A 23,390-nucleotide genomic window follows, 5' to 3' on the forward strand; every position below is an offset into this window, starting at 1 on the left:
GCATGTTAACACCCTGAACTTTCTGTATTAAATGTCATCTCCCGAGTTTTTGTCTTGATTTTTTTTGTAGTCTTTTTGCATTTCCTTCACTGTTTCTGCAGTGTTTACTGATCTTCCCATTTTGGTATCGCCTGTAAACTTTATATCAGATTGTAGATTTCTGAAATCTAAACACTTTACTTCTCATACAGATCCCTCCAGTTCTCCACTGATTATATCACCCCAATCAGAGCATTCACCTCTTAACTTTAATGTACATGTTTTCATGTGCATTCTCCTTCCAAATACATATCTTACCTTGAATGCCTGGTACCTGCATTTTGATAATGTATCTGAATATACTGTATTATACTCTTTGTAGCCATTACTGCTGTTGCTTGTTCTATCATTTCTCATGGTGAATATTATAATTTACTATTCTGTTAGAAATAATAAGTGATCTATTAGTACATAAATGCTGATTATTCTATTAGAATAATCAAAGAGATGATCCAGTAGTGATCTACTCTATAATTTAAATGTAGTAAGTTAATCTTATTCCACAGTTACTTGTTTCCTTTTATAGAGTGACTATTGGAAGTTTTCTCAAGGGGCTATAAATGACCTCCCTTGTTTCCTTTAATACAACTGTAAAATACTAGCTCTGGAGATTTATCTTGAGCGTTTCTAGTAACTGTGACACTTTTAACTCTTTAGTGCTGCTCCTGTTTAAAATAGAATAGAATAGCCTGAGGCATGTCGTCTTGTTTTTTCCCCTTGGTGAACACCTGAGTGAAATCATTTAAAACATCATATTGTGTATATATAGTATGGAATATAGTTCAAACTTGAGAATTGATTACATCAGCAAATTGCCTTTCACTGTGTGAATATTTTCCTTTTTTTTTCTTTGCAACACTTAAGCTCGTTACTGTTCTTTGCTATTGTAATACTGAAGAACAATTTTATATCTTTCAAATATTTTCTCGTCTTTTTTTGCCTATGCTTACAGTTAATGTAAATGCTTTCTACTTATGTTTTTCTAAATCGTTTTTTAAACCATCTGGGCCATTTCTTTCTTGGCTTCAATTCAGCTTATTTTTGGAATCATTCTTTCAGCAGATGACCGCATTACATTAGGGATTGTTGGTATGGGATTTAAATCTATAAATGTCACTTAATCCAATTTTTAAAAAGCAGTTCCCACTTAAATAATTTGCGATTGATAAAAGCAAAACTATTTCTTGTTTTTTTTCTGTCCACATTTGGCCTGTTCTGCCTCCATTCTGCTCTGAACAACTGTGTTCTGGCAGTACTGCTGTGCCCCCATTACCTCAAGGGCTGTCAGTCCTTTGACACATCGACCAGACTTTGAAATCTGCAGGTGATCTTGAAAGAAGCGAACAAATACTCACGGCTGCCGCTTGTTCTGCAGTTTTTGAAACGTCATTTGCAACAGTGGTGACTGAAAGTGTGTGTGGAGCTACCGACTACAGCCCAGTTCGTGTTGTTTTTGACAGACCTTCACAAAAAAAACTGCATTGCAACAATGGAACCCCAAAAATGACAAAATAGGAATCTAGTAGGAAAAGTCCTTCTCATAGTAATAGACAGCAAGGATGTTAAGTGCTGTTTCTAATAGCATAGCTTGGCACCCTTGTTAGCAAAAAGGCGAGTCTCCAGCCAGTTTATATCCTGACTGCTGGTTTTCTATCGCCACCAGTGAGAAGATCTGCTTTGACAAGATCCTGCTCTTTTGTAGCAGGAGTTTGTTACTGAAAAAGACCTGTTATTGTCATTTCTGCTTTGCAAACTTTAAATCTATGGTGTCCATTCCTGGTCCTGTGGGGTCAGTTTCATTTCTTTAAGAACTAAACTAGCTGGTTGCTGGCTTAACTGGACATTGAAAACCTGCAAACACATTGGCCCTCCACTACCAGGATAATAATACTGTGAGTCTCTCCTGTTCAGTATTTGGTTATTTTGAATTTCTTATTTGTTTTAACACCCAGAGATATATTTTTTGTATTATACTGTTGTGCATTTCTTTTTTTTTTATTTGCACCACTAATTTTGCTGCACCCAGTTTTCTAAATGCATAATGCAAAATTTTCTTCCTTGCCTTAAATGAAAGCATCAACAGGAGTAGCAGAATGAAAGCACTGATAAACATAATTACTATTTTTATTAATGCAGTTTGTCCAAACATGAGCAACATGTAGCACCATTACATTAACATGCGAGGGGTCCTGTTCAGAATGCATTAGTATTGAGAACGTACATGTTTTGAGGGCTGTGTGCACAAGTTTAGGAATAGTTCAGGTCGGTAGCTGTGTCAGCATGTGTTGGCTGCAGAGGAACAAGTAAGAGTTTATTCCATGCTGAAAAGAGAAGAAAGGAAACAATGTTTCGTCTGTGGCTCCACTGTGGCTGTGGTGCCTGAAAGGAGCTGAAGAACTAACCTGTATCGCTATTATTTGACTCTTTTTTGCGTTAAAGAATTTGCTAATTATTTTTTATATATCCATCCAATGTGGGTTTGATGACTGGTAAAAGACTCTTGAGGCTTCCTGCTGTGACTCTCTTTACCCTACCAGCACAAAGCTTTCTTCCTGCTGTTTAGGGAATCCCAAACACAGTTTGATTATATGAACTTGGCATAGACCAAGTTCGAAATAACGTCTACAGGGTTGACTTAACAGGCTTGGAATTGCTGGAGGCCCATGATTTTTTCTTCAGAGCGGAATTAACTTTCTTTCAGGGACAGCCTGCTTATAAATTCCATAGAACAAATTCCTAGCAATTCTGGGGAAAACCAGTGCCCCCTGGTGAGGTGACTTGTGACGCCTCCTGGGTCAGTTAAGTGTATTTAATAAAATCTTCCAAATATGGCTTCCGTATTAACACACATTCCATGTTAAGGAGTATATGTTCACTGATCCTCATCATCATAATAGTAATCTATCCATTTTCTGTCCAGTACTTCCAGATCAGGATTGGACTCTAACTTAGACAAACAGACACTCAAACCAAGGGCCAAGTTCCCCAGAATCCACTTAACCTACCAGTGTAGCTTTGGACTGTGGGAGAAAACTGAAGCACAGATGTGAACATGAGAGGCCCTTCTGGAGATTTATGGATTAGCACATTTCCAGCTTCCTGTGAACCTCAATGAATACCTCTGGTCAAAATGTGCAATTATTTGACCATGCCAGGTTCCAGCACTCCTCTGTCCAGGCCTAAAATTGTTTTGATCATTCTAGCCAGTGAAATTGCTTCACGTAGTGCACTCATTGTGAGGCTCTGATGAAAGACCACCACAGAGGTATTACATTAATATACCACAGGGGTCTGCAAATCTTTCCTGTCACACTCCCCTTTAAAATTAATACAATACTTCCCCACACCTCAAGGACATTGCTACACGGTAGTTCATATGAATAGCGCAGCAGAGAGAACACATTTTCTGCATGTCTGCATGAAAGGTAGTGTAAATTCAAGTTAATCTGCTGTGAATGACAAGCAAAATATGTTCTAATTTAGATTTAGAGAGACAGTGTGAAATATATAAGATAATCATACTACCTGATTTGTTTTGTTCATGGGCATGACTGTTTTCAAATTATTATTATTCAGGTAAAGGGTGCTTGCACTGGAGAAGCTATATAGGAGGAATGAAACTAGTTACCTGGTTAGTGATCTGTTTCTATCCATCATTCAAGTCTGTGTTAAAATGTATTAAATTCCCTGCAGACATTGCAAAATAAGTGCTTATGTGTGGCAGAACATTTTAACATTCAATCCTGAATTCATGACATCAAAAAACTGTATAGTGTAGCCGTCTTTGTAGCGGCCAAAAACATGATTTTTCACTCCACTAAAAGAGGCTGTGAATTAATGTATAGTAAAATGAAAAATATATTTTTTTTAATCTTTCAACTGTATTTCTTTTACTGAAGATAGATTGAATGTCTTTTTTCCTTTAAAATATGCACAGCGCCTTCCACCTAAATGGGGCACTACAAATAGGAAATATTTATTTTTATGATTGCTGCCGGGCTACACCAGTTAACCCTTGAGGAGGTAGTCGTCCCCCCCAGTGCTCATCCTTTAAATGGGTCAATTGGTAGAGGCGAGTGACACATTTAAAATTAAAAAAGCTCCTTTTCAAGTCTACAGTAAAGTCATGATCCACTACTGGCTTCTTCTCACTATTGTCTAACCTGCGTGTGCCTCTGCCTTTTAAAGGTTCTGCTGCACTTATGTGCAGTGCTTCAATACTATGAACTGATCATGATAAGACATGAAAGAAAAACATGCCGTGGCATTTGTTTTTCACACACACACCAAGACTATAGAAATAAATACAGAACAGAAATACTAAAGGAATGTGAGAATAGCCATTTCAGCATTCTTAGGTTATCCGTTGTGACATTTATGGTTAATAAATTTATGACATTTATGGTTAATGCAATGTTTCTGATGCAACATCCCTGTTTCACCCATCCTAAGCATAGATAGCCCGATAGCCCATGTGTCTTGCATAGTATCTAAATTGCTCAACATTACACTGCAGCGATATTTAAAATATTCTTCAGTTCTGTAATTATTTACATAGAATAAACCTTCACAATAAACTCCTGGATTGCGTGTGCATCTTTTTCCATGTATACTGTTTGTTTGAAACGGTACCATGAAAGCAATGAAGAATCATCTTATTACAGATTATCCATTAAGACAATTTTTTGATAATTTAAAACACATCACAGCACAATTGACATGAAAACAAGCCTTAGTGGTTAAGACCACTTGCAAGTCAGGTAGTGTTAATCAATAACTATTTGTTGAATGAAAGAAAAAAGACAGTTGTAGTTGTTAGTTCCTCATACATGACTCAGTACAAATAACTGCTCAATACAGTGCATTTAAGTCATTCTACATTTCTCAATAAATTAATTATATGGTTTTCTTGTTTAAAGTGGGCTATCAATTCATTTGATTCATGTTTTAATTGACTTTTTCTGATCTAGTGGAAAGTATATCACAATCATATTTTGTGCAATAGAACGGAAAAAACCCAAATTTTTTTGGTGTCATCTTGAGGTGTTATCCTACAAAGTACAGTGCCTAAAGGTTAAGCTAGCTATTGCCTGGTAGTCCAAGTGACTCCAGTAGGCTGTGTTTGCACATGAAACACATTAAAAATTCAAGGTGGATTGCATTTGTGATCCACCAATTTGAGCGTTTCCTGCGTGCCCCTGCGTCATGCTGATTCATCACTTTTTCATGAAGCATCAGTTTTGATCCACCAGGAGATTTCCGTGTTGCTTCAGGCCAGCTGAGCAACATTGAGATGACTTTGAATGAGAACCAGGTAGCATTGTGGAAGAGCTGTTAACTAAATGATGGATTTTCCTCTTTGTATCAGCATGTGACATTTGATCTTAGCTTTTCGTGGTTGATTAATGTTGCAAATCTATTATATTTTCAACATCTACAAGGAATTCTGTATACAACTGCAATCCTGCTTGGACTGTAAATGTAGTGTCAGAGATGAATGTAGAGCTATTAGAGAAATTGCACCTTAAAAAGATCTTCAACGCATGTTTTGTGGATGTCACACAGCTTTCAGTGATTTATTCTTTCATATCTTTCCAATTGAGGTATTTGCACAAAATCATGTACTGCGCCAGATTCCTGTATTCAGCTGATATTTTATAATTAGCTGAAAGTTCATGTACTAATAATTCGTTGGGAGTAGCCTGATCATCACTTTATGTTTCTGACTGAATAACAGGTTGGATAGTGTCTACAAACACAAGCTTAAGGATCATTTCATTAATCTGAGTTTAATTAAATAAAAACTTTGAGTTTTGCCACATACCATTTTATTAACTTGAAATGTTTTTCATTAAAATATAGAAAAAAACCTTGGGAACCTACTCTCATGATCAGAAATTAAACGTCAATCTAAAATACCATTTCAGATACAGCGAATTTGGGGCATTCAGCACAATAAGCTAATGTGATTGCGTATTCTTTTTTTTATCTTCCCTGCTCTAGATATAAGTATTTTTATGCACAATTCAGATTGTATTTTATGGATTCATCTTCACTGGAAAAACAGTGAGAGGATTTAAAACGTCTGTGTTTAAGTGTACAAACGGGGTGATTTCATGCCGCAAAGTCACTCATGTATATCATGCTCAGTTATGAATAATAATAATAATAATAACGTTTCTTTATTAGCCCTATACAATTTCTTGCAATTCGTCTTTTCGCATACCCCAGCTTTTCTCCCCTGGAGCAGTTGGGGTTAAGGGCCTTGCTCAGGGGCCCAACGGAGTAGGATTCCTCTGCCGGCCGCGGGATTAACCAGATAATCACGACAAAACTAAAACACATTTAACCAATTATTAGTTATTCTACAGCCCAGTCTTAAAACACTGACTTGGCAAGACTGCAGACATTGTGTGCCATGCAGCAGTATCTGACTTTGCTGCCTTCTTCCTTTACAGTTTACCACAGAACTGTAGCCAATAACCCAATTGGAGGTTAGCTTTCCTGCCAACCACTGTCGAACATGAATCAGGCTTACCTGCAGCGGCATGGTAATTCTATACAAATGAGTAAAGCATTATGCTTTTTCTGAAAGAATGCATGAATGAAAATATTTTGCTTTTGAGGTTTGTGATAAAGGACAAATTAAAGGTCTTTTCTTTCCTGTTTACTGTTCTCAAGAACCACATAGCCTTGTAAAAATAAGAGTTGATGTGTACCATTGATAAATCACACAGCCAGATTGTGCAGAACATCTAATTTCTTTGGGTATACTTTTGGAGGACATTCAAGGATAATTTAAGGATAGTAGGGAGGGCCTTTAACGAGCGTTGACCATTCCTTGTCCTGAAGAGCCAGTGTCTGTCAGGTCTTAGTATCACCCTTAAATCTACACTGTGTAAACAATTTCATTTTGACCAGGGAAGCAAGGACTTGTTCACTAAAAGATTTTGGAGATTATCTGAAATAAAAATACTAACACCCTTTAGTCCTCTAGAATCACAGTTGGCCATTTCTGACTTTACTAATGACTTTATTAGCAATTAACTTTACTAAACTGATCAAAACAAACGCGTGTTGCAGGTCTTTATAAACTGGTGATTTAAGGGTAACCTATAAAACCTTCTGGACTGTGGCTCTCCACAGCCAGGATTGGCCACTCCTGAGCCTCTGTAAAATACAACTTCATATACTGATATCATAATTCTCCTTACTTCATCCTTGCTGTAAATAGAATTAAATTAAATGTTCTTTCTTCCCTTTCCTTAAGTTCTAGAATTCACAACACTAAATCCAAATGCATTCTAGAATTCACTCCTAAAAGGCTTGTGATATTTAAATTCCATTTCAATTTTTGTAAAGCGCTCTTTATTAAAAAAAATCCCAGAATAGAACAGAACAATATAGTTTTGTTCCCCTCCACGTTTCTGCAAAAAAGACCCCCCAAGATCAAGTCAGATGGCTGTCATGGAAATACTTTATAATAAAGTAAAATAATGTTTAAAATATTTGACATGTTTTGAAGCCCAGCAATCCCTTGGCTAACGTTGAGTTTAATGTTAAGTATCATCATGTGTTCCAGATTTATTGCTTGAACTCACTTGAACTCAGTTTTGTTTCTCATTTTTTCTGTATCGCTGTCTTCCAGTGATTCTGGTGACGTGAGCCGGGATGAGCAGACACCTTCCTCTTTGGAGCAGTTCATGGCCAAGCTGTGTCGTCATCACCAGCGGCAGATTGTTGATGCTTTGGGTTTCCTGCAAACCGAAGTCAAGGCTGCAGCTTCCTCCTTTCCTGCTCCGGCAACTGCTCCTAATGTGGCATCAGGGGCGCTGACTGAGACAGACTGTACACAGCAAAACACTGGGGTCCCCTTCACTGAGCAAGGAACCTCCTTCTCCTCCATAGGAAGCATTACTGACTCCTTAGAAGCTAGTGGCTTAAAAACCACCATTACAGTCACAGAACCAGCCTCTGTGGTTGAAGGTTTGAAGGATAAATCTGACTCCATCTGTTCTTCTGAGGTGTCTGCTTCTTTGAACCTTCCTCCTTCAGTCTCTACTAGTCTTAAAGAATTAAAGCCCCTCCACTGCAACAGGAACGAGAGAGAAAACGTACGGCATTGTGGCAGTCAAGCTGGTGTCAAAATCCTGCCAGCTAGAGCTGCGGACACTCATGTTGGCACTTTAGGTGAGCTGCAGTGCAATTTGACGCCTGTCTTGCGCCCAGAGGGAGATGAGGAAAACGTTGAAGAGTTCAGTCCTTCCTTGGGAAAGCAAGGCAGATGTTTTGACCATCTGCATCACACAGAGCAAAAAGGTTCTTCTGGAGATACCAAAGATTTGTGGCCCCGACCAAGCCCTAATAAAAGAATCACAAAGACAAGCTCCCCTGTCTCTGCTAAGACGGCTCGAAAGAGCAGAAGGCCTTCTTGCCCCAGAGCCAGAGAATCTTCTGTCTGCCAGATTGTGAATGACATTGATAGCCAGCGTGATGTTGTATACATTAGCAAGCCCATAACTGAATGTGAGCTTGAGTCTCCAAAACATGTATACTCTCGGGGAAATGCAAGGAAGAGCACAAGAGGCCACATGTACAGTGAGGAGTCCTGGGAAGTGAAAACCGTCCGTACTCTTGCGCGGAAGTCTGATGTCAGTGAACAGGGTAACTGTCCTGCTTTGATGCCAGAGTCAATCACTTTAGTGACCCCTAAACAGGTCTGTGCCAAGCCAGACAGTGTCCCCTCTCTGGAAGTCCCATTTGCTGGAGGCTGCCGGGAGAACATTGGGCAGAAAGCCCCTTCGAAGCAATTAGCAGTGAAAGAAATCGATGGAGACACATATGTAGAGGGTGGTGAGGCAGATTTGATTGTAGAACCCAGTCATACAGACCTTCAACAGCTTAAAGAAAAGACATCCCAGCCTCTGAAAGCATTGCTAAATTTGGTCCGGCAGCAAAATAAAGACCCCGAGCAGCAGTTGCAATCAAAAGTAACAAAGAATCCTATTAATCAGGGAGCCATCCCAGATGATCAACCAGTGGAAGAGCTGCCAAGTAGCCAACAGGAGGAGGAGAAAGAGCAACCTGAAGATATTTCAAAATCGGTAGTGGTGGCTAGTTTCCATGAGTCAAAGTCAGAAATTATTTCAGTGGAAGAAGGTGGCCATGATTGTGCCAGTGAGTCTAATTCTGTGACAATGTCTACAGTTCCTGTGTCAGCGCCTAATGATTTTGTTAACTTGGAAGACAACGTAATAACTAATGAAGAGGGAGCTCAACAGAAGCCTGACGATCTTCACAGTCCTGATGTCCCTGTTGATGCTGATAAATTACATCTGGAGGATATTACTGAAGGGAGTTTCAATAAAGAAATTGGTAAGGAGCAGAAGATTAACAAAATGTCTTCCGCCTGCAACTCAGAAGATGGTGATGCTGTAGCAGAAGTTGACCAAGTGCTCACCCAGGAAGCGGGTGTTGAAGAGAGAGGAGATGATGAGGCAACAGCTGGAGAGACCACTTTGGTTAATGACTTGGAGTTGAAGCCTGAAGAAGAGAATAGTGATGGCGAGAAGGTTGCTGCAAGCACTCCAGAAAGTACAAGCACAAAACAAAGAAATGATAGAGACGTTGGTATTTCTGACAGGTGCCTACGTAGCAGGCAGCATCCAGGTGGTTCTAATATAGTTCTCCCTAAATCAAAAGAGGAGACATCCACTTCATTGAAAGTTCTAGGGCCTCAGGAAAATCAGGTTAAAAGTCCTTGGTCAACACGCATTCGCAGATCAGTGGAACCAAAAGGACAAGGGCCTGTTAACTTTTCTCCTAATTGTAGTTCTGGGACATTGCTGGAAAGCACTGCAGAGCATGTAAGTAAGCCGATGTCATCTGAAGCCAGCTGTCATGATAACAAAGGTGAGCAGAGTGCAGTACAGACAAGACAAAACTACAAATCCATATTGGATAAGGAACGTGTGAAGGTTGGAGATCCTGGGGGAAGGAGTAGGACTTCTGCCTCCAACAGAGAGAAAGATAAACCGTCTACAGGGAGTAGTCCTAGCTCAGGAAAGATAGGAGTTCACCTCCTCAATGAAGGAGTAGAATTATCTCCTTTGAACAGTGAAGTAGTTGGAGAGAATTCCAGTAACCCTTCCTCGGCCAGTATACATGTAAAATCTGCAAAAATGCCATCTGGGATAGGAAGCAGTGACAGAAGGATAGTCAAGCCCATGACCTCAGCAGATCTAATTAGGCATAAGAAGCCAGTCCTTAGATCTCCCAATTTGCAGTCTTCATCATCCTTGGTCAATGCCACCAAAGGAAAACATGAGCACAAACATATGGACTGTAATATAAAAACTGAAGTTGGGAAGAACATGCAGGGTCACAGCAAAGACTTTGATCTTTTTGGCTTGAAGAATCTTGACCTGTCAGTGGAGGATCCACCCAAGTTCTTGGAGGCACTGACAGAGGAAGAAAATCAGGGACTCATAACAAATTTGAATGCCAAGTATGACAAGATGCAGAAAGGTTGGGTCCAGATGGACAAGGAAGGGCAGCCTGCACCAAAGCCAAAAAATAAAGCAGACCGACTAAAAGAAATCTGGAAAAGCAAGCGCAGGATTCGGAGACCAAGAGCTTTAGATCAGCAGAAGTTCTCTCCGGTGCAAATGCTGTTCATGAAAACATTTAACTTGGCCAACATCTGCCGATGGTTTCTGCAAACGACTGAAACTAAGTCCCTGGTCATAGTCAAAAAGATAAACACACGCCTTCCATCTGAAACTCAGCTTTGCTTTCATAATTCCAGTAGTGTCACTAGCTCTTCCCACGGAGTCTACACTAGTTCTCAAGCGGAGCGCTTGAAAAAGCACTTGAAGAAATTTGCAGTGGCTTCCCCAGCCAAAAACAACCTAAAGAACCAAAAACTGATTGCTCAAGCCAGGGAACATGAAGGCCCTTGCAGCAAAGGGAAGGAGAAGGCAAAAGAGTCAACCAGTGCTACTCGTATAACCACCAAGCCCTGCAGCAACCTCGCCGGTCGCAAAACGCAGGCTATTAAAAACCAAAAGGCCACTCAAAATGCAAAGACCCCCGCCAGCGCCAGAATCCTGAGGAAATACTCCAACATCCGAGAGAAGCTACAAGTTCAACAACACAAACGGAAGACGAAAGAGGCCACCGGGGGTAATCTTAAGAGATCCTGTGTGAACCCTTTGTTGTCTCCAAAGTTTGCCAGTAAACCTAAATTGAAAGAACTGGGAAAGGGGACATCGGTTCCTGGAAAGCACAATGCAAGGGAGAAAAGTGGGAGCAAAACGAACAAGGCCGGGTCCCTGCCTGTCAGTAAAAGGGAAGCGGGGAAGAAACCGGCTGGGGAGAGGGGCGCTAGGAGCAGCAGCGGCAACAGGTCCTCAGCCCTTTCTAGTAAGATAGGTCAGGAAAGCAAGACACTGAAGAAGAAGGCTCCTCAGCCACCGCCAGCCTCTCAGAAATCACAGAAAACTGCAAATGTGGCAAAGGTCAAAAACAAGGTAGAGGCAGACTCAGAAGGTAAGAAAAAACTAAAAAGTCAAGGAGCTCAAAAACCAGGGGTTCTGAAAGGCATGCCGGCCAGCACCAGTGGTACAAAAGGACAGAAAAGGCCGCTTAAAAGCAGAGTGCCAGAAAGCCCGCTCTCTCAGCAACACAGAGCAAGTCTCGTACCCCCGTCTTCTCAGGATCAGGTGCTAACCCGGTCTCAGAAGAAGATGGAGAGTGTGGGGCCGCAGTCCTCTAGAAAAAGAGGCCTGGACCTGCAGCCCCCTCCTGCCAAACGTACCAGAGCATCTGTTTTAAAGTGAGACTTTTGGAGTGCAGGACAACAGACTGCGCGAACAGAAGCAGCATCGAAGCCTATGACTCGTGCGTTTCTTCTGTTTGAAAGACACCTGGGACGGGAATGGTTTTGCAGGAAGTACCCAGTAAACTCTTGTGAAGAGCAAATATATACTTTTTGGAGCTCTAAAAACTTTGCATTAAAGTTATAAAAGCTATTTCCTTTAGCTCGGCCAAACTTTTATGAGTTTTAAAACAAAGATGCAGGATACAGGAAGGAAATGTATTTAAAGAAAAGTTTGTAGCGAGTGTATTTACAGTGTGTGTTTGTGTGAGTGCTTGTATGTCGAAGTGACCGTGGGTGTTGTGCCCCATTTGAGGTGCTGCTGAGGAAGCAAATTCCTCCAGTTTTGTAATACACAGTGCTTGCAATCAAAGAGGAAGAGGGTAAGGCGATAGATCAGGTGAGGGGACAGTGCCTTATTTATCATTTTTAAAGTAATAAAATGTATAGCTAAAAGTAAGGCTTGCTTTTATACTTGTTGCACAAACATACGTACTGTAGGGGAGGAGAAGCAGGCTTCATGCACACAAAGTCTGCTTCAGTGACCTTCTTCATCTGTCTTCGTGCAAAACGAGTTGCACCCCGATCTCTGTATCTCTGACTGTTAATCTTTTTTAATATTGTAAAGCAGTGTTGAGTTTTATACCCTGCTTGGAAGCTGTCCTCCTTTTGTATATTTTGTTTGAATTGCCTAACTAGGTAGGGGCAAACCGATTTGAATCGCAGCTTCCAAATGTGTCATTCTTTAAACTCTGTGAAGATTATTTTTTTCTGTATAATATTTGTGAGTGATGATAACTAGGACTATAGTTACTGTGGTTGTAATCTAATTTTTGCCACCTCTTCACCTTGTGAAATGAAGTATCCAAACTTCCCCTTTCATATCAATCTCCATGCACTGTGGCTTTGTTTTAATTTCAATATTTGTAAACTGTCTAATGTGTATCTGTGAAATTATGCCTGAACACCAGAACATGGAAAAGCTGCAACATCGGTATTTTGGCATTAATCTTTGAAGGCAAAAAGCATTTTCTTCATCAGCCATGTTAAGCTTTGCAAAAACTTTAAGGCCAAGCGCTCAATCTCTATGTCAGCAAAGGTAAAGTTTCATTGTGTGTCCAGAAGTACAGGAAATATTATTTTACTTCCTATCCTTCCCTGGAGTTTGCATTTTGAAAAGTGAGATGCTTTGTTCATTAGTTAATTTCTAGTTCCAACAGTAGCTACTCCTGCTGAGTGCAATTTGTATGTTAACCATTTGTTTATGTTTGAATTGCTAACATAAATGTGTGGTGTTAGAAATATGCATATGAAGTTGTGTTCTAGTTGCAGCAGTCTAATGGGTAAAATGCTGGAATCAGGTATGTTGTATTTGACTATTCCCAGCAAGCATGGGCGGGATGTTCTGGGAATACAGCGCCAGCAGTGCTTGGAAACCTGTTCATGGTTGCTATGACTTCAAGTTAGCATGGTGCCATTTTGCAAAATGATGCCATTGTGAGTTGAGTGTTTGTGCTTTTATCTTGTCCAAACCCAGAGGCATACTTCAGAGTTCCAGCAGAGGGCGCTGTGCTCATCTGAAAATCACATTGGCCACAGAGGCCCTATGTATGCAACACTGCAGCTGAGGTAGGCAGCACAACAGCATTGTTTTCAGATTATCCGCATACAGACACGCGGTAAAGTGTGGTTAAATCACAAGAAGGGTCAGCCAAATGGTTTAATTCTGCTGGACCTCCTAATAAAGGGTACGTTGTACATCTATGAACTGTGAAAGAGAAACACTGGATAACACGAAAGGGAGTTTGGAATAAATAGACATATATTCTATATTCCCCCTTGCATGTATGATGTAAAGTAGCCTGTGGAGGGTGCATAGTAAAATCCAGCAGTGTCCTTGTCTTTCTCAGCTACTAAGGTTCATATGGATCATGGCCCTTCAAACTAGATGAACAAAACAAATTGAGACACTTGTACGTATTTACACGTGTTAAAAGCTTAAATTGCAATTCCCCAACTCAAGCTTTCATTTCTTTTCTGGCATATTGACTGAAAAATAATATTAGTTTCTGTTCTTTTTGCTTAAATTCTTTGATTCCTGGAAGTCTTTAATTTTCAGTGGCCTTTCTCTAAATCAGTCTTGACATTGCCCACCTCTATATCCTATGGTTTCTCATTAAATACCCACTAAACAAGTACACCCTTATACGTATATGTTTGGTAGCATTATTTACTAAAGGGTTGGCTAGCTTTGATTTCTTTAAAAGGGAGCAAATTCTTTGCTTAAATCTCTAGTGTCTTGGCAAAAAGAACTATTAGGTGTCTGCCGATGTTCTTGTGCAAGCATGTGGTCATTAAGGTTATCAAAGCAGACCACACCCTATGGTAGTTGTTCTCATTTGGTCTGATTAATTTGCCAGAACCAGCATGCTAGCTGGAGAGTGCCCGAGCAAACCAATCAGACCTCTTGGGGAGCCTAAGAATTAAAAAGTGCAAAAGGTATTAAGCAATATAAGTATACAGTGGGAAGTGATGGAATCACTTCAGTATCATATACTGTGAATTATTTTAGCATTAGGTACGTGTTGAGTGTACAACAGACTTTCCTGCCACCGGTTTAGTGGTGATTGGAATCGCAGTCCTTCATTCTTTCTTGATCTGTCAGCATTCTCTAGAACACAAAGAGTGACACCTGGTGGCCATAAACCATTTGAGGCAATTTACAGTACACTGCAAATGAGTCCCCAACTCTTTTTACTTATCTTTTGCAGAGAGATTGTGTTTAGTTGAATGCAATTTTAGCACTGTTTGACAGAACAGTTTTCTGCCATAGGTGCTTAGGACATAGCACTGAGCATCCAGACCCTTGTGTTTATCCAGACCTTTGTGTTGTCAACAGAATTACATGTTAATGGGTTGTGTTGCAATATCGACGTTTCACTTGTGACTGTGCCCTGGGAAAAGTCCCACCCATGACGCACATATAACACAGGGGACCCATGTAGGCTCCTGGTGCGAGAGTGACTGTTTCAGATGGGTCTGAAAGAGCCGTGCCATGAGGATTCAGTCTCTGGTGTTTGCAGTGTGTGTGGTGGGACATGTCTTTGTCATCCAGTTAACTCTCGGAGCACGGCTTGATCACTGAATCAGGGTACCTCCTCAAACACAAATGCTTCCTCTTTCAGACCCATGTTAAATATTCACCCCTGCACAAGCCAAGTGTGAATAGGCGCCCTGCGTCATATGTATGAGACAAGCTGTCCTTTCGCTAACCATGACTCTGCACAATATGAAACCGATTTGTAAACAATGTGAAACAGGGAGTTATGCTTTATCTGATAAAAAAAAATCCATTCACTTTTTCGAACATCCTGTCTGGGGTTTTGCAATCCGTGCTCAGTAAGAACTGCGTGTGGCTTTGTTCTTTGCTGTTTTTGTTTTTTTGTTTCGACAGCATGGATATTAAAGTAATCATAAACTGTTTTATCACTTGATTTCTTTTGAAGCATTAATTTGATCTATTGTGAATGGGTAGTCAAGTCGTGTGATTGTGCACAGGGCGCCTGAGCAGTGGGTCACTCACTCCCTTACTCATCTAAATTTCTTCCATTTTGAATAGCCATGCTTTCAGGACTGCCCTCGCAGGAGCTTGCTGTGTTAATGATGAATCGAACACCGCTTCTTGCCACAAGACCCTGAAGCCTCCCTGCTCGGTTTGGTGAACAGGAGACTGGCTTCTCTGCAGGAGTTGCCAGTTAAATGTGAAATGAATGCCTGGAGCTGAGCACTGCCCTTTTGCTTTGGTTTCTGATTTCTTTATTCTGAAGACTCTACTACTCCCTGGTTCCTTTTAATTTCGCAGCAGTAGTCTAAAGATATAAAAGAGGTGGCTCTGTGGCAACTTAATTGTACAAAGAAATTGTAGCCCTCGATGTTCATCCAGTGAGTCCTGCTACCTTTGTTTTATCTACATGTGTTCAGCTAGGTGATTGACGACTGCGATATCCAAAATTATGGATTATGACAGCTTAGCTCTCAAATGATCCCTAGAGGGGCGTTTCCTTGCATGTTGAGACAGTCCTGGGTTACTGGGTTCTGAATGTAATATACATAAGAGGTGAGCCTTAAAATAGAAATGTTTAAGCTCATTGTATTGTTTTGATTTGTTTCTAAAGTTCAGAATATGCGAATCATAGTCATGCTATTTGTGTGTATGTGTGCGAGTGCTTAATATGTACTGGGCATCCATCTTAACTGCAACAAATTCATAAGGTTAACAGGATAAAGGGTTTTTTATATGCGTGCACTGACAAATTATTGAACAGTCATGACCTAGGCAAATTCTTTATGCCGAGTGTAGCCACTGCTGAAACTCAAGCTGTACACCTGCAAGGCCTGCTTTGTCCAGGTCGCAGAGGCTGTTTCCTGGCATCATGTCTGATGAGACCCTGGACAAGCGCATGCCTGATCACTTTGTGAGGGGGCCTTCTCTGGTGACTGGGGCATCCGCAGCATAATTGTCGCATTCTCATCTCGCAAGAAAGCCATGACGACATGCATAGTCCTGCTGGAATGTAGTAGGGCAGCCAGTGAGTCAGGTTGGCATCAATCACTGCAAGTGCAGTTGTCCAGCCAGTGGATGTCCCGCCAGACCTCCCCCTTGGTCTTGGCAAAGTCGTGGGACTCGTGGTCTGTCATTGACGGACTGTGTTTGGCTGTGATGTCCTGCCAAGTTGGATATTGCTCTCTTTGTCCCACCTCCAACATACCTAGGATGCAAAGGCACTGTTCTCTTGAATCAGGGTATACTAGTTTCCTGTCATGTTTTTCTGTGCCCAATCAGCTCTTACTAATGAGGGGATTTAGTGACATTCAGGGTCACTCAAGTGTGCAGTATGATCTAAAAATTAACATGACACCAAAATATTGAATCTATATCCAAAATCTGCGTACATTATATTTCTAAAAACATACTGCTATAAAAAGAACTTTATTTCCTTTTATGCTCAATATACATCTGAGATCCAAAATCCTGTTTCAGTCATATGTGTTAATTTTATGCACTTCCCAGTAATCATAATCGATAAAGGTCATGCAGTTTAGAGATGACACTGCCACACTTCCATGTGTACATTGAAGGAACAGATGCTGTGTACTTGAATTGTTTTGGATGTTTAGTGCAACACGCCAAGTTATGCTAGATAGCAAGGTGTGTTTGTATTCTATATAACATGAATCATAGATGTACACTGTTAATCACACTTTAGCAGCATGAAAAGTAAAGGTGACAAGCAGATTTTGTTGAGAAGAGCTCAATGTCTGTTAAAATGCAGTGATGTGAAATTGTAAGTGATGTGTACTTTACACCCAGGAAACCCTTTTATAATAATGTGGATTTCCAGTGGACTGGATTTCAGTCAACCCAGCTCAAGGTACACACAACAGCTGACCCATAAATGCAGGGGAAATCTAGCAGAACATTCAATGTGCATGAGATGAGAATACGTATCTTCCTTTTGCTGCTTTAGTGATGATAGTATAAGGTCCTGCTAATGTAGAATAATGCAATTGACATTTAGACCTTGTAGTATGCATCCAATTTGTAATAGCTATGGTGATTTTTATTTTTTAGTATTGCAGGTATATGCTGTGGTCTTGTTTTGATGTTCACATTCCCCTATTAGAGGGACAAGTGCCTGCTGTATTGTTGCAGATCTCCCTAACACTGCTTTTGTTGGGAACACACAGTTGGTGAATCCAGTTCCTCGCTTGCCTTACAGATATGGATAGTGGGTTCATATAAGAGCATGTTCCTTATACATAATGAACACAGGAGAATAAAAGGCTCAATGTATGCAGTACAATTCATAACTGATCTTAGGGAGCTGACGGACTGAAATGAATAGTTCCATTCAATTTATCTCTTCCCTGTCTCCACAGCAGTGTGAGAGAGCTGGAAAGAGCAGGGTGTGTCCGTTCTGAGAGAGGGAGTGGGTGGAGGGACTGTCTCGATCTCATTTTTTCTCTTGAGCTCTTTCTTTTTGTGAAGGAAATTTCATATGCCCCTGGTGCTTTGAAAACCAAATGCATTATGGTACCTATGTAGCATAACTCACAATTGCATTAAACACTGTTCATCCCATAAAGGTTTGTTTTATTCTGGCCTATGGGATTAAATTATACCCAGCTATGCACCTATTTGCACCCTTGTGTCCACGAACTGTTCACAGGAGCAAGCAGGCAGTAGCTCATGGTCATGACTTTCACATGTAGTTGATGGTATCTCATTTTATTGCTAAAGAGTGATGGAGCTGTTTAAACTTGAATGAAACGTCTGTTTTCAATTAAATCATACATAGGAATTTCTCACTTGGTTGTGACATTTTATTTTTTCTCTTGGGAGATTTTGCCATGTCTTGTCTAAAGGTCTAACTTGGTCTGTTTATATAAGCACAAGGTACACCAAAAAGGGCATTGTGATGTGAGTAAATAAGCTATGAAATAAGGTCCTTAATGAAATTGTGGAAAGATCTGTTAAACCTTCCTGAAGGTTTTCTATGCCTTTAATAGGCAAATCAGACTAAAATCTCAAAGGACACGAGTTGTATGAAGTCACTGATCTGTTTTCTGTTTCAGTTTAGTGAGTGCAGTAGTGCAGTGTTTTTAGATGCTAAGCTCTACTGATCTCTTATTTACTACTCTTAGCACCATAATGACATCACAGTACTGAAGATACTGCTCCTCTCCAGTGTAGTGGTGTGCCAACAGATAAGTACAAGAAAAGATTGCCATGATACCAGACCTCCTGTGAGAGAATTAACCTTCAATGATTGTGCCCAAGCTTTTTTTTTTACTGCTGTGTATTTACTGTGGAGGCATTCATGAGCTGTTGTTTTTTTTTTTCATTTCCTGTTTGAACCCTATTTCAATGAAATGTGATTAAATATTACTTGGAAAGTATTCTTATGGTGTTTTTTAATTTTTTTTTAATTTGCATCTCTATTTGATGTTGGACAGCTTTCTGTAGTACTTAATAGGGCACAGACTTCCACTTTTCCTCATTATATTGGTATGCAATTATTTTACTAATGATTCAAATGAGAATGAAACTGCTCTCATGTTACTGGATATTATATGCAAGAGAGACTTTATTGATGGTACATCTGAAGCAGTCAGGAGTTGATTGGAACACAAAGACGAGAATGCCAGTATAGTAAAAGCACACAGAGTTTTAATGCATGAAAAGAGTGGAGTTTCAGTAAACATTTGTTTGAGGTGGCACTAAATACATTCAGCTTGACTGCGGTTAGCAATCATGGTTCAACAATCTTTGAGACTCACAATAAGCAACGGCAGCGCAGCTGTTGAAAACAAATGAGGACTGTTTGTTCACCTGTTCAGTAAGACAGAGACTGTGTGCACATTTTACAATACATTTTTTTTCCAGTGCAGTCTGGAACCAATGAATGAGGCTTTCCTAAATTAAATCAAGCGATGGCAGATGAATTTAAGAAACGAGACTAAACGCAAGCGATGTATTTACCATGCAGACTCCTCTGTCCGAGTGAATTGATGAATTCCTCTGGATTTCTTTAGGAACAAAGTAAGGATTGTGAAGCAGGGGACTCCCAAAAGGATGAGCACAGGGTCTTTTTGGTATGAATGCTACTTGGTCATTGTTTGTCTTCCTGGATCCACTGCTGAAGACCAACTGAACAGCCGGACACAAAGACTGCACTAAGCTGTCTCCAGAGGTTTAGGGCTAAAGTACATTCAGCAACAGTATTAAATGATAGAGGCCATTGTTGATAAAAGCACTTTATATGATCTTATTTGCAGAGTATAAAAAACAACAACTTTACAGTGGCAGCTCAGTTGATTAATCACTACCTAAATAGTGCTTCATGTAAGTCACCTCTTGAGTAACAAACTGGAATTTAAATGGCCTATCCTATCATATACACTTTCCTTGATTCAAAATTGAGTTGTGCTATTCGTCTGCTTCCCAGCACATGTCTGATATCATGCAGCCAGGTATTGTGTCATTAAGCGTCTGATTGTAATGTCTGGCAAACTAGTAGACATGCTCGGTGTCAGTCTTTCAAATCTATAATTTAGCTGTAACAAAAGAAAGCTTTTCTTAAGTAAATTATACTTGAATATGCTACTACAAATGTAAAGGCACAAAAAAAAACGTTTTCAGAGTGAAACAGACTAAACGTACAGTATATGTCGTGTTGAACTGTTTCAGCGCAGGAAGCTTTGGAACAGAAATATGTACACGTGCGGAGCAAGTCACTTCTGAACAGCGTACTAGGGTCAATATATGGAGCACTATGTCATGTGATTTTCACCCTTGTCACAGATGGTGAAGAATACAGACAAAACAACATATCGCCACTTGCCTAACAGAACGACCTCACGGTAGGAGATGTGGTGGGCTTGCTAATGAAACAGTGCCCCTTTAACTCGTATGGTTTGATCAAGGTAATTCCTCTGCCTCCCGCCTGGTGGCACTACAATCCTGCATGCTGGAGCGGATGCCACAGCAGGTACAGGGATACTGGACCTAAAAGTGTGCGCGCCAGTGGGGGTAATTATTCAGTTTTCTCTCCACTTGTTCCTTGCGTTTTCTTTCGAATATTTTACAAAAAACAATCTAAAACCTAACTGAATTAAAATGAAAAAACTAACAGTATATTTCCACATACATAAATATATATTTATCCTTCCAGCATCTTTTTTTAAAAATTATTCTCTATATGGTACACCTCTAATGTAGTGCAGGGTTAAGCAAAAAGGGAATGCTTTCATGCTGTGGAGAGAGAAACTCATATCTTTTCAGACTGCAGCTCCTGGCTTTGAAGGAGGAGTGTCGTATTTGAAGTTACAGATTTCAAATTCCTGTCATTCTATCTTGTGAAAATCAGAAAATATTACGACTTATCCTGCTCTATATCAGGAATGGCTTTTAAATATAAGAATAACACGCAGACTTTTAAACAAATTAGATGTAATATTCAAATGGAAGACAATGTATACATTATTAAATGTTTTCTAGAACAATACTGCATCTTCTAGATTAAGACCCACAATTCACTACCTTGTTTTGGCCAATCACAAACCAGCTTGTTCGAGAGTGTAGAAGAGAGCGAACAAATAAAAACAGCTAGGGAACCAATCAGATGCTGGACCACCATTTCTGATAGAAGCTTCTGGAGAACACTGACTTACTCTTTAACATATAAAAATACTATACCAAAATGAAATACAAATATATATTAGAATCTGTTAGGCATTTATGTATAAAGAGAGGGCTAAAAGAGTTAGGTTACATCAGGAAACAAAATTTAACATTAAACAATGCAAAAAAATAAAAATTCAAACATAAAAACAAATATTCTGCACCTTTGTTTTGTAATAAAAAAAAAGCTCTACATACATATCCACTTGTAAAATCTTCCACACATGCAATAGTTTGCACAAGTAATACTGCAGGCATAAAAAGGAGGAGGAACTAGCACTCCACCTGTTCACACTGAAAGAGGAGGGGGTGTGGTTAACTGAATTCATGCTGTTGCTAGGTGATGCTTCCTTAATAATGTGGTCACCTAGCCAACCAGGCACCTATATCAAGATGGCAGAGAATCCAGTGAGGAGGATGCTGAGATGCCACGGGCTTCTTAAGTCACTCTGATGGCCCCTTCACCTTAAAACAAGCTGAGTGACTGCTCAAACCACAGACCATCTTGTGTTTGTGTTTACTTAGAGGAACAGTGTTATACTAAAGCCATACGGCGGATAACACGGCTTGTGTTTATGCACATGCTAGGTGGTGCTGTTCGAGTGAATATAGTAATGACGGGAAAACTTTGTTCTTCTGACTTGCACTTTCATCAAGGGGCGCTGAGCACTGCCATTGCAGGAGATCCACTATAATACCTGAGTCAGGCTGCTTTCGATCCTAAAACACTCTGAGAGGTACTTTTGACAAATCACATCAAACACTGGAAAAAAAAAAGAGAAGAAATCGCAACATCAACCTGTAGGATATTAAAGAAACAAGTGTGCCAATGAGTAACTCTCAGATTGAAGGTTTTCGTCAAGACTGCAGACTGTCTTACCCCCGCAGTTCTTGAGGGAAGTAACTGTGTTAGTGGAGCAGGATGGGCAAGTCATAATTGTCCCAATCTGACAGCTGTGCTTAAGCCTTAAAGCAACTGGGAGACTGTTCACTTATGTTGACTAACCACTGGGGCTTGTCAAAACCACGAGACCTGAAATCCCGATCGACGAAGCCAATCAGAACAGCTCTGCACTTTCAGCTTTATCCTGTACTACTCCCGCGCTCTCTCACTTAGAGTGCACTTCTGTTTGTGCCTCTGTATTTTGGGATCTGGGACTCTGTATTTAGTTTTCTGTCCATATATTCTTTTTGTATGGGTGTGTGTTTCTTCCTCACAGTGTTAATGCATGTGAGTAGGTGCAATATCATGAATTTATATCGTAAAACTGCCAGGTTCGGTCAGGTCCAGGATAGCCAGGCACAACCATTGACCTCTCCGCAGACTGAACTCTTTCCTAAGCAGTGTGTGCAGCTTACACCACCGAAACACCACCAGTCTCTTAGGACAGGCTCCTGCGCTGTGCTGCCCAGCCCATGTAACCACTCTACCACTCTGCACTGCTAATGAGCGAAAGGCTGTGTCTTGAAGGGCTGCTTTCTGGAAGCATCAATGGGATAATCTCGAGGCTTTCTAAAGCCCAAGTCATGGGCTGAAGGATTTAAGGTTAGACTGTGTTGACTTGTGGGAATGATCTTTCTGAATGCAACACTTAGGAACCTTTGAAAAATGTTGCAGGAACAATGTTTTTTTGTTGTTGTTGTTTTTTTTTTGTCTTTTGTCAAACACCCTCAGAAGGGAAGTAATGTCCTATTTTACAAACATTGCTGTCCATAATATATATATTTATATATATATTTCTTTATACTCTCTCTCTCCTGGGTCTGTCTGAGGTCTGCTACATGCACCCCACACAGCCGCACTTGATGGTCTTCTCTACTTCCTCGGTGAAGGAGGTGCCATCGCTGCACTCGAAGGTGTATTTCCTGCGCTTCATCCTCTGGCTGCTGCAGCACGCGCCGCTGTCGCACGCCCCGCTGCACTCCACCCACGACACCATCCGCGTGGTCTGGCAGATCGCGTAGCCGCGCTGCACCTGGTAGAACTCCCTCACGGGCTCTCCTCGGCACTCCGACTCTGCGGCACAACACCAAACAAGCTTGGCCATCAGCCCGAACTGTGGCGCTCCTCGCTCTCCGCCGGTTATAAAGCCTTATTTTGGGGGTTCCAGCTCCTACCACCTCTCAGTAGCCGGTCCGAGTTTAACAGGGGGGAAAAGAACCAGGATTTTCGAAGTTTCATAGCATAGTGATATTAAAACAGTTTGACATGTCGCAGTTTGAATCATA

General features: G+C 40.5%; 2 protein-coding genes across 4 annotated transcripts in view; one reads left to right on the top strand and one right to left on the bottom strand.

Annotated features, from left to right (window-relative positions):
* The window catches only part of lcor (ligand dependent nuclear receptor corepressor), a 91,716-nt gene extending 72,840 nt beyond the window's left edge, over positions 1–18,876 (top strand). For both annotated transcript variants that reach the window (XM_088635944.1, XM_088635943.1), the window contains exon 7: positions 7,688–18,876. In XM_088635944.1, the coding sequence (XP_088492070.1) occupies positions 7,688–11,879 (4,192 nt within the window). In that variant the 3' untranslated portion in view covers positions 11,880–18,876. The remainder of the gene's footprint in view (positions 1–7,687) is intronic.
* A 250-nt stretch (positions 18,877–19,126) lies between these two features.
* Positions 19,127–23,390, bottom strand: part of LOC148661752 (slit homolog 1 protein-like) — a 158,803-nt gene continuing 154,539 nt past the window's right edge. For both annotated transcript variants that reach the window (XM_088635947.1, XM_088635948.1), the window contains exon 37: positions 19,127–23,178. In XM_088635947.1, coding sequence (XP_088492073.1) covers positions 22,940–23,178 — 239 coding nt within the window. In that variant the 3' untranslated portion in view covers positions 19,127–22,939. The remainder of the gene's footprint in view (positions 23,179–23,390) is intronic.

The sequence above is a fragment of the Lepisosteus platostomus genome, chromosome 6 (genome assembly GCF_059453375.1).
Source record: "Lepisosteus platostomus isolate fLepPlt1 chromosome 6, fLepPlt1.hap1, whole genome shotgun sequence".
Classification (NCBI taxonomy): domain Eukaryota; kingdom Metazoa; phylum Chordata; class Actinopteri; order Semionotiformes; family Lepisosteidae; genus Lepisosteus; species Lepisosteus platostomus.